This window comes from Candoia aspera, chromosome 4, assembly GCF_035149785.1.
Source record: "Candoia aspera isolate rCanAsp1 chromosome 4, rCanAsp1.hap2, whole genome shotgun sequence".
Lineage (NCBI taxonomy): Eukaryota > Metazoa > Chordata > Lepidosauria > Squamata > Boidae > Candoia > Candoia aspera.
Window position 1 is genome coordinate 102,178,627 of NC_086156.1, and position 11,430 is coordinate 102,190,056.

General features: G+C 42.7%; 2 protein-coding genes across 3 annotated transcripts in view; both read right to left on the reverse strand.

Moving 5' to 3' along the window:
• Nucleotides 1–2,867, reverse strand: part of LOC134495737 (integrin alpha-X-like) — a 40,558-nt gene extending 37,691 nt beyond the window's left edge. The window contains exon 1 of the mRNA XM_063301363.1: nucleotides 2,379–2,867. Within this exon, the coding sequence (XP_063157433.1) occupies nucleotides 2,379–2,442 (64 nt within the window). The 5' untranslated portion in view covers nucleotides 2,443–2,867. The remainder of the gene's footprint in view (nucleotides 1–2,378) is intronic.
• Nucleotides 2,868–4,653: 1,786 nt separating this feature from the next.
• Nucleotides 4,654–10,763, reverse strand: CD2BP2 (CD2 cytoplasmic tail binding protein 2). 2 transcript variants are annotated; one of them, XM_063301365.1, is made up of 7 exons: nucleotides 10,630–10,763; nucleotides 9,654–9,735; nucleotides 9,033–9,168; nucleotides 8,538–8,695; nucleotides 6,898–7,408; nucleotides 6,092–6,210; nucleotides 4,654–4,960 (listed from the first exon to the last, which is right to left on the reverse strand). In XM_063301365.1, the coding sequence occupies exons 2-7, from the start codon at nucleotides 9,726–9,728 to the stop codon at nucleotides 4,850–4,852; spliced, it is 1,110 nt and encodes a 369-aa protein (XP_063157435.1). In that variant the 5' UTR covers nucleotides 9,729–9,735; nucleotides 10,630–10,763; the 3' UTR covers nucleotides 4,654–4,849. The 2 variants fall into 2 exon arrangements, with proteins under 2 accessions (XP_063157435.1, XP_063157434.1); XM_063301364.1 differs by having other exon boundaries at nucleotides 6,092–6,213.
• Between the last annotated feature and the right edge of the window lie 667 nt (nucleotides 10,764–11,430).

Below are 11,430 nucleotides of genomic sequence, written 5' to 3' on the forward strand. Positions count from 1 at the left end.
GGGTTGTTAAGGCAGCCAGGGGGTGACCTGTACTTGGGTCTGAATGGCTGTGGGTTTTAAGCTCCCTGGATCCAAGAACTTTCCATCTATACTCTTAGATGGGGAAGCACTTCCTCGCTCAAAAGTGGTGCACAATCTGGGGGTCCTTTTGGACTCACAGGTCCTGCTCAAAGAGCAGGTGCTAGCTTGGCCAAGGGGGACTTTGTTCGGCTCCATTTGGTGCACCAGTTCCACCCATTCTTGGATTGGGAGACCCTTCAAACAATCACTCATGCCAGATTACTTGACCGCTTATCTCCCATGGTTTTTGTCTGGCCAGTATGTGTTGGCAGAGTTGGCACACTCTAGGTACCTTTAATTAAACAATGCCATCCATCGGGACCCAGGAAGTGTGCCTTCTCTGTCATGGTGCCTGACCTTTGGAATAATATCCCCACTGAAATCCATGTTGCTCCCATCTTGTTAGTATTCCATAAAGCCTTGAAGACCTGGTTGTTCTCCTCGATCTCAGTATGAGACAGCAAGGGCCCCTTGTGTGCATTTGTTATTTTTGTTTTCTATCTGAATATTGCACCTGGATCCCATCTTCTTTTTGACAGATTAAAGTGGTACAGCCTGCTCTGTTTCCTCACCTGTTCCTTACTTTGGAATTCAGAGAAGTAATCAAAGTTGACTTAGAATAAAATATCAGTCAAGAGGAATAAAAACAAACTGTTGTAAAAAATACGCAGAATAAAACCCGACAGATAAAGTGGTGACAGAAAAGGGAATGCAAATGAGATTAGATTAAGAATAGGATTTACTAAATAAAAGGGAGCAAAAGCACTTTGTGTTAGGCAAGGAACTAGAGGCATCTAATTTTGAAGCCTTTCAAATCTGAAATGGCTGTTTCAGATACAATACGGGCTGTTTTGGAAGTGTTTCTGTGAAACATTGTTCAATGTTCAAAATACTGCCAAAATGCTCAGAACAGCAGTTTTGACCTCAAAATGGGAAGTTTCATGCTCAAAACAGCTTGAAATGCTGTGCTTTGCACACTCCTACTGAGAAATTATTGTATTTAAAAATTGGCACTATCTTTTGCATCCATTTCAGTCTGGTGTCACAAGTTCCTGGTTGCTGTCTAGGATTAGTTTAAGATTAGACTTCTAGGGTAGGATTTGTCCCTGCACCAAATCCAGGGATCTGGATTATTAAGACCTCCTTAAATTAGTCTTCATTAGGATGAAAATACTTTGCCCCTTTTAAAGACTGCAGTTTGTTCCTTTTTGGGGATGGAATTGCATCATAACCACAAAATGAAACTTTAATCAAACCTACTATTGGATTAAATTGGTCTGAGATTGTAGGGACGTTCAGCCATTTCCTTTTCCTGCTGTGGTTCAAAAATTGGTATTACTGCTTCTTGTGAAGATTATTCACATTAAGCTACTTGTGAAAAGTACCACCGAAATCAAAATACTTATAACAGCTAATTTACACTTGATTAATTTCATAGGGCTCAGTGGAAGAGCTGTACAGGAAATCTAAAAACAGCTACAGTAGTTGCAAGACAGATATAAATTGATGACATTATTAGACTATATTGTCCATGTTCTGAAATGAGTAACACAACATTTTATAAAGTCTTAGAATGTCCTCAGGCTGTGATTTTGTATAATCCTGTACGAAAAGGTTATAAAGCTTAAGCGCAATGACATATTTTAATAATTGGCTTGAAAACTCCCTAGGCTGTCAGAAGAAAGTCAGGCTATCAGTGAAAATTAATTTCACGGCTAGGGCGGAATATATGCTCAGTCCTTTCTAGGACTGTGCTGACTTCTATATTAGGTATTGAACAAACACTACTTTTATAGAAACTGCTAAGCTAGGATAAGAAGTAGGAAGCACCACTTCAAATTTGAGTGACTTTAAACAAATCAAAACACGCCATTGTCTCCCAGCCTCGGCTGCACAGCTCAGTCTGTGATCATTCAACCTTCTTTACAGAACTTGATAGCAGGGCTGAGTCGATCCTCTCCAAACTGTTCAGCCAGGGCAAAACATAAAAAGGCTTCTATGCTAATGTTACCTTCTTCCAGAATACCAACAGGTTATCCTTACTGAAATTCATGCAAGAGCATCTAGCCTCTCCGTTTCTGGGGGATGCCCAAACCTTGCAACTCATCCTTCTCCACTTTGGATCCAAACTACCCCCACCCAGCTAGTTCCTCTCATTCCGGATGAGATGCTGATCCAACTCTTTTAAGAAGTAGTAATATTTTCCTCCAAGTTAGGAAAAGCTCTGAAAGTTATTAAAGGCAAGGCAGTCTGGTCCTGTACAGGCCACTTGTAGCCCTGTTCCTGAGCCCAAAAGCCAACGGGGCTTTGCTACCTACCGCAGCCAACGCAAAGGAGGAACGCGGCTTGGCAGAGCAGCTTCACTTCAGGGACACAACCCATTCCGTCGCTTCAGCTCTCCGGGGCCCTCTTCTCTGTTGCAGCTCTGCATCTCACTTCCTACTCTTACTACACCAGCATATATTTCCTCTGAACATTCTTGGCTCCTCCGACTTCTGCTTCAATCCTTCATTTGCGCAACCTGTATTTATCTACAGTATTTCTTAACCACTTCCTATATTAAGGACTGGGGTTTATAAGTATATGGTCTTTTTGTCCTCCCGACCAGGGTGTGTTTAATGCTGTAGGAGAACCCAAAGGGCCAAACTCTTAACAGGCAATGCTGGCCTCACTTCTACAATTCCATCCTAGGAAAACTTCAGGGGATGGGTATTAAGAGAAACTGAGGGGCAATCCTATCAATGCCTCTTAGTCATAATTGCCAACTGGAATCTCTGTTGTTCAGAATAATATATCCTAAAGATGGATATTGGCAAGCAAACTTTGTAGACATGCAGCTGTCCAATGGTGTGGATAAGAAACAGGGCTAGATAGAACTTCAGTCTGACTCACCACTGAATAGGCTTGATCTGCTTGCACAAGGAAGGCCATCCTGCTACAGAGCAAATTTGACACAATCCGCTGAAGAAATCACATGGGTTCTTAGACCATATGTCGCCTACTTGCAGGCAGGGACTTACCCAACAGATTGGCCTTTTATCTAATAATAAAATTAACTGGAAACAAAAAGCGTATCTTCCAGGAATAAAGCTAGGTTACATTCCCTCTTGCTCAGTTTTCCATTCTGTACAAGTGTATTTATTTTCAACGACCAACCACAACTTTCACAGAAATTTTATGAAGACACCATGAGGTACGGTTCATTTCTACAGGAGGTGGATGGGGGGGGAAGGATAAGAACCACCAGCACCACCCCTAAAATTGAGGTTCCTATCCTCTTCCCGATCCATTCTTTAAAAAAAAAAACCATATAACTCACCTATCTACATTTAGCTTGCTTCACTGGACACAGTAAAGGATAGATTGCTCAAATAATTTACCAGTCTCCTTCCTGTGCAAATGAGTTGGCTCAACTTGAATCTCAGGAAATATGGATTTTGAGATGATTACCAAACATTTCCATCAGTCTGCCTACCACTTGTTTAGTCATAAACTAACATTGATATTTTCTTTAACCTGAAAAGGCCAGCCCATCTCCTCACCAGATCTTTCAGTATTGTAGATGAACCCAAGTTGAAGGCTCTTTTAGTATTCTCTTAAGGGAATACTATTGAGGCATCTACTCACCTGACCATAAGAATCTCGCTAGCAATGGCAGATTCCATCTCAGTTACCATACATTTGCTGAGCCCTCCCAGAAAACTATTTAGGTCAATGTCCCGAAATCTGAAATTTTATTTTTAAAGGGTCTTTTGAAAAGACAATTTCCTTTCTAGAAATCCAGGGATGCAGCTGCTCATGGGTAACCTATGTGGCAAGATAACTAGTTACGTCTGTAAATTAAGCAAGCCTGTGTGTAAGATATGTTTATTTTATTCTAGGAATTAGGTTAGTCATCTGCGCTTTTTTGTGTGCGTTTTTAAATCTGTGTATTTGACTATTAAAAACCACCTTCCTTGTTTGAAGAGCTCTGGGCTGGCGAGTAGCAGAAGCTTCAAGTACCGCCTGATAAACTTAAAAACTCTGGGATGAAAGAAACTATCTTGTATATTTATCAGAAGATTGTCCACAAGGTGAGTACTTTTTAGATCAGTCCCTCATAATCAGTTGTCTTTTGGAGATATGGACAACTTGCTTCATCTCCCAGTAGTCAGGTTAGGGAAGGTTGGCCTACCTTGACTAACAGGATCTCTTTGGAGTTTCAGAGTAGGATTTTTCCCAACCCTACTTGGGAGTTGGAACTGGGAGGAATATACTTGGACAGAAAGTGTTAAAAGACCGTTCATCAACCTAGCCCCTGCAGACAGGTCCCCCAGGTCAGAAGTTCTCCATCACAATCAAGATGCTGATAAAATAATGAACAAATACTTCCCATGCCACCAGATTTATCAAATTCATTACCCACCCAACTTCTGTCATGTTTGCGTGTGGCACTCCCAAGATGCTATTGTAAATATGGAGGAGCAGGAGAGAACTGCAAATATAAGCACACATGATTATTTGCGCCTGGCAACCGTTACCCTATATGAAACTTACAGGGTAACAATGGGATAGAATAGCCAGCAGGGAAATAGAGAGGGCTGACTGACCAACCCAATTTAAGGTTATTTTATTTTTCACAAAACCCAAAACATCCTCAGAAGTAAATGGTGAATCAAACCCGTCTTCCCCTCTGCAAATGCACACACCGTCCCCTTGCCCCCACCCCCAAAGTCTGGCAAGTTCTTTCAGTCTGCCGTTGGGTTGAACTCTCTCCCTCGTGCTTGGCAGGGCAGGAGGTGGGTTCCAATCATGTGTAGAGGTCAAAATCAATGCGCTTGGAATTGTAGAACTGGCCCTCGGAATTATCCGCCTTCCGGCAGTAAACCCCATCAGGGAAATAGCCTTGGGATACCCAGTCCTGAAGAGATAGAAAAGAGAATTTGAAGGAGGAGAGAAAAGGAGGGCAGGGAAAAGAAGGAAATGGAAAATTCTAAAGAAAACAGACCCAGCTAGCACGGAATCCCACAAGAGCCGCAACCAACGTTAGACAGGCAAGCTTAATTGGCAGCGTTATCAAGAGGGTCATCCTGAAATGCGCTCAGCCAATATGGGATCTGATAGGACCATATTAGAACAAATCAAACCATATTAACTTGAAATGTTTTGCTAATAAGGGGCTAGAACAGTGTTTCTCAACCTTGGCAACTTTAAGAGGCGTTAAAGAGCATGGCTGGCTGGGGAATTCTGGGAGTTGAAGTCCACACCTCTTAAAGTCGCCACAGTTGAGAAACACTGGGCTAGAAGCTCAATTATCACCAAAACTGGCATTCCAAGCACACTGCGTGCTGCACACCATTTCTGATCCGACACTTGAGACTGCCCATCATGCTGCCCTTGGTTTATGTTACTTCTAACCTCTAGTAAAAGGCATTCATTCACAGGAAAAGGAAAAGAACAGATTCTAAGTTATGCATATAGGATATGTTACTATGGGTTTTGGTCCACTGATGCAACGTCAATCAAAACTATGTAATTATCAAGTGCCATCACGACAGCAAATTTACTGCCCAGAAACAATTCTGACCAAGGAAATACAATTATAACCATTAACAATGTAACATGACAAGCGATTAAAAAACCCTCGGATGCACAGTGCTATCAATAAGGCAGTCTTCCTGGGCGCATGCTTTCCTTCTCACAACGGCCTACGTCTCAGGGAGGAAGCCAAAATGATGTGCACCCACGGAAACCTTCTTCCAGCAGTCATCAAGGCAACCCAAGATTTATATACAGTTGCAAAATCAAACAACCAGCAACAATAAATAGATGGCAACCAAAACAAATAGAATTGTAGAGAGACGCATGTAGAAGATGCATTTTTTAAAAAGTCACTCAGGAAAAAAGAAGACAAATGAGATATTGGAGAAGCAAAAAGGATATCTGTACCAATGGGGGAAAAGGACATTAACAGGACAGTGAATAGAGAAGAAAATAGGCACAAAGTGAGGAAGTGAACAAGAAGTTCATCTACCCCCCTTCAGTCTCTTACCTGCATCTGAGAGCTGCTGAACGGTCCGTAAAGTTCAGATGTATTTGTGTTCTCCCATTTATATTCCCACATCACCTCAGAGGGCGTGTTGTCATCACTCTCCTCATGCGCCTGACTTCCTGCTGCTGGGAAATAATCACAGGCATCAGAATGATTCTGACTAAATCCCCTAATAAAAGCTGCCAACCCCCTCCCCCATGGAACATCATGTAGTTAAGGACTGCTCACAGCGTTAGATGGGGGGGGTTGTATATTTCAACGTTTCCCCAAATAAACTCCCGACATACAGAAGCTTTGCATGTTGGGAGGAATTTTCCCCCTTGAACCCTGACAGACAGTTTGGTCTAGTGGTTAAGATGCTGGGCTAGAAACCAGGAGGCTGTGAGTTCTAGTCCTGCCTTAGGCATGAAAGCTGGCTGGGTGACCTGGGGCCAGTCCCTCTCTCTCAGCCCAAGAGCCAATCAGGCATGGTATGAGAGTTCTAGTCCCACCTTAGGCACGAAAGCCAGCTGGGTGACCTTGGGCCAGTCACTCTCATTCAGCCCAACCCACCTCACAGGGCTGTTGTTGTGGGGAAAATAGGAGGAGGAAGGAGCATTAGGTATGTTCCCCGCCTTGAGTTAGTTATAAAAATAATAAAGGAGGGATAAAAGAAATAAATAGTCATTTTCTACATGCAGAGAAAAGCACCCCAACCAGTGATCCCTCCCCTGCTGTGATAAAACTCAGCAAACCTTCTTGACTGTGTGTTTCCAGTCCAGCTCCTCTGGGAACCCCATAGCCCTCCGCTCCCCAAGGAGCCTCACCTGCCGATGTCTTCTCCCCTAGCTTTGCTTCATCGATTTCCTCGGCAAACATATCAAGTTCTGGTTCAACAGTGGAAGTGGCTGCAGGAGGCTGCTGCAGCGCCCTAAGCCTCAGGGCCAGCTTCTCCCGGGTCTCCTGGTAGATCTCATAGACTCCTCGTGCCACCATTTGGTCAGCCAGCCCGGACAGCTGTTCCAGCTGCTCTTTCCGCTCAGGTGACCCAGGCTTCTGGGGATCGTCTTCCTCAGCCGGTTCAACTTCGCCTGCTTTGAGGCGGCTCCAGGCCCTCCGCTGACGACCGCTGCTTCTGGGGCCACCCTTGTCTCCCAGCCTTTGAATGGCTCTCGCAACTGTCTCCCCAGGTAACATTAAGTCTGCCATCCTTTCCAGCAGCTCCTTCTTATCCAAAGGTGTCCGGCCAACCTCAAGATCATCATCTTCATCTTCTTCCTTGTCATCTGCAGAACCGAGTGACTTCTTCTGTCCAGGAGGCTGTTCCTTTATCTTGACCTGGTGGGGAGGGAAAAAAAAAAAGGAAAGGATAGATTAGGGAAGAGAAAAGTGATATATTATGGATTAAAATGGATTCTAGGTCTGGGCAAAGAATATGAATGGCTGACCTATCCTTGTAATCATTTCCAGACTTTGCAAGCACATTTCATTTGTCAATATTGGTCTCAAAGCTGTCAATACCGCTAATACAATTCTTAGATATACACATCACTATAATTATCCATTAAAATCCCAGATCCAGTCACATTTTGCCACATACCTAATCTCACAGCTGACTTTATACTTATTTTTTTATTTATTTGTCAGATGTGTATCCCACCTTTCTTCCAGGACCTCAAAATATAGACCATATTTTCCACAATCATCAAATGTTGGTGTATGTTGAGCTGGGAGGTAATCCAGAAGTCACCCAGTTAACTTCCACAGTTGATTGTGAATCTGAACCTGCGCCTCCACAATCCCAGTCTACCACCCTAACCACTAGACCATATCAGTGTCCTGTTAGGTTAGAGCAGCCTTTCTCAACCTTTTGACCCTGAAGGAATCCTTGAAATATTTTTCAGGCCTCCGGGAACTCCTGGACATTCAGGCTCAAATATAGGCCAGAAGTTACAAAATTATTATATTCATTTCCTGTATAGGCCTGTATATATGCATTCACAGTGTTCTTAAACTAAAAATAAAGACTGAAATTTACCTTTTTAATGTCAAGTTGCCCAAATTTGAAATAACTTTTTAAATAAATCATGATCTCCCAGGGAACCCCTAGTGACCTCTCGTGGAACCCTAGGACTCCATAGAACCCTGGTTGAGAAACCCTGGTCTAAATTATGACCTTTATGGATCTAATGGCAGAGAATTCCATGGCTTGTCCATGGTATTTCCTTTTACAGTCCCGAAACTCCGTTGCATTTACTTCAAATAATGTTTACACACACTTCTTCCATACCAGCTGTGAGACTTCAGGAGCTGGAGGAATATCAGGCTAAATAAACAAAACTGAATGTACAAATCATCCCCCACTCACTTGTCTTCTTTCTAAACTAAAAATCCCTAAATCCTAGGGGTGAGAAAAATCTCTTTTGCACCAGTCATCTTCCCTTCAAGCCTAGACAAAAAGACTTACCCAGTCTATATTGTCCAACCAATTGTCCCGAATCACTGCCTCTTTTTTCAAGAAATAGTTGCCTTCTGAATCAAAATGACCTTCTTCCATCTCCTCTTGCAAATTAAATGGGGTGATCCGGATACCATCTTCATAATCAATAGTGGCAGATTCCTGCCCTAAAAAGATAAAGTGAGGAGATCAATATTTGATCGACCTGACACCAATAATAATACTGTTTAATATTGTTAACAAATAGTAAATGATTGGAGTAGAAAGTGCAAATATGAAACCTTCCACTCCAAAATTATCATTCCACTTGATTATAAAGCCTTACACATTTTTCTTATTGGGGTTTAAAGATTATGTGGCGGGTTACCACAAGACTCAGGGTACCCCAACTGCCCACCACTAAAAAATCCACAATCTTGGGGACTACTTTTTTTTAACTAAGAGAGACAAGAATGTGAAAGTTCTGAGTACTGAAATCTAGATTAAATGCAGATCCCTACTTACCCTCCACATCATCTGATGCAAGGATGTCGTATTTACTACCCTGCCCTTCATCTTCCTCATCTTCTTCCTCATCGCTGTCCAACGAGTGCTTGCCTTTAAAGCGGCTGCCTGGCCCTCCAATAGCAGGTTCCACCAGCTATTCAAGAGATGAAGTGAATTTAGAAGTTCAGCATTTGGAGAGCCTACAATGTTTGCTCATTTTCCCCAACTGTCAAGTTAGCAAATTAGCTAACTCTTCAAATTAGCAAGTTACCCCTCTGTAAGCTTCTCTAAATTTTCCTGATAAGTTGAAGCACATATTTAAGTCTATAACTATAATCTTCCACTTTACAGACCAGTGTTTTTCAAACTTGGCAGCTTTAAGATGTGTGGACTTCAACCTGAAGTCCACGCATCTTAAAGTTGCCAAATTGAAAAACATCATTATAGACAGTTCCCCCTTGCCTTGTTCTCTGAATCTCAATTTACAGAACAGCCTTCTTCAACCTTGGTCCATCTAGATGTTTTAGTTTGGTTTCTCAGAGCTCCTGCCACTAGACTGATCAGTATTGATGGGACCTCTAACCTAAAACAGGCAGAAGAACTCAGATGAGGCAATGGTGTCATAAAGTTTTATCTCACCTTCTTCTTTGGAAGGCTCATTTCCTCTTCATCTTCATCACCTTGGTCTTCAAATGTGACTTTCCGTTTTGACATGATGACCCTATAAAATGCAACAGAAATCAACAGTAGAGAAAGGGGACTCTGGTCAAATACTTAAGAAGCTCACACACAGCCGATCAGCTTCCAAAAAAGGAGCTTGGCAGTTTCGGTAAGTGTAGCATCCAGCTTTACCAGAATGCTGGCTTCTCTACTGATAAGGACCTTATCATTACTATACACTGCCTCTGGGGAAAGTTTGTAAACAAGTAGCTGTCAACTCTGCCTTTGCTATTTATACTGGTGTAGATGCACACAGTACATATTGCCTGTGCTTTGGCATCAGTGAAATGACAGAATATTATAACTGAACAATCTGATAAACTCTCAAAACCAAAATAATGCACAAAATATATCACAATTTAAAAGAATCCTGTGTACTCCCTCATAACGGTTTGGTTCAAAATAGGTCTCAGGCACTCCCAAATATTATAGTAAGAATCCTGCATTCTCCACCTTTCCTTCAGATGCAGAAAGATGAGGAAACATTATTTCCCAAACCGGGGTTTTGTTCCCACTTAAAATAAGTTTCCTCCCCTCCCTGAACTCCAAAACAGTCTTAATAACGCATGAAAATGAATTTCACCAGAAACCTACCAACCACTTCCTCAACTGGGCATACTGAAGAATTGGAGGTTAGGGACGCTTACGGACCCCCGGCCCCATAAAACGTATTGGACCCAACGAGAGTACCCCGACTTTTCTCGTAGACCTAATAAAGTCTGCGCTAAAGTAATCACGGGGGAACACTTAGGAGGCGACCTCGACACTTACCTGGGGACTCAGGAACCCCCATTCCTCCGACCCTCCAAAAGGACCCCGCCAGGCCCTAAATTAGAATTGGCGGGTTTGCACCTTCCTCTCCGTCCCACCCCCGTAGAAACGACGCAGGTCGTACCTCAGCGGCTGCAGCAACAGCACCCGAAGCCTCCCAATAGCACTGCGCAGAAATCAACATTAGACTCCTGCTGCCATTCGAGCCGGATATGACGCGAATAAGTAGACACATTTTCCCCACTCGGCGCACCGGAAGTGGTCTTCACTTCTGGCAGACAGCGACTTCATCGCTCATCCCGGCCGAAGGAAGTGTGGGCGCTTTATATTTCAGCCTTCGCTGACTTTTCCCGCCCTTTTCTGAATCAGTCATTGCGCAATCTACCGCAATTGCGAGGGGAGATGGGCGGTGACAAAATTTGATAAATAAAAATAAATAAAATAAAATATTGACCGACGTGCAATAAACTCAAGGAGTCGTTGCAGTAAGAATCGCTGCTGTTTCAAGAAGACATGAAGAAATACATTTGTGAAAGATAGGCAGACCAGCAGTGACTATTTCTTATGGATAGGTAAAAACCCCATGGCCAAAGGAAGTCTATCTTAATTAGGCTCTCAACACGGAAGAATAGTCTACGTTTCTTTACCCTGCTTTTTGGTTACTGAATGCCTCTTTGCTCTAAGGCACACAAAATCCAGAATCTTCTGTTGGTCTGATCAAAGTAGAGCTCTTCATAACACCATTTAATTTACTTAGGGGAACTCTTCCTTGAATCAACCTAGCAACTTCATATAGGGTTTTTGTTTTGGCAACAGTAAGGAAATGATTTGCCAATCCCTTCTTTGGGGGGACATATTTTAAAGATTTTTTTTTTTATCCTGCCTTTATTATTTTTATAAATAACTCAAAGAGGGGAACATACCT

What these genes read in the sequence shown, in the direction of transcription:
- CD2BP2 (XM_063301364.1), bottom strand. Translation starts at nt 9,728, where the DNA reads ATGTCAAAACGGAAAGTCACATTTGAAGACCAAGGTGATGAAGATGAA. An exon ending in AGGGGAGAAGACATCGGCAG is followed by an intron (nt 6,214 to 6,897) that starts GTGAGGCTCCTT and finishes ATTTCCCAGCAG; the next exon opens with CAGGAAGTCAGGCGCATGAG. An exon ending in TCAGCAGCTCTCAGATGCAG is followed by an intron (nt 4,961 to 6,091) that starts GTAAGAGACTGA and finishes CTATCTCTTCAG; the next exon opens with GACTGGGTATCCCAAGGCTA.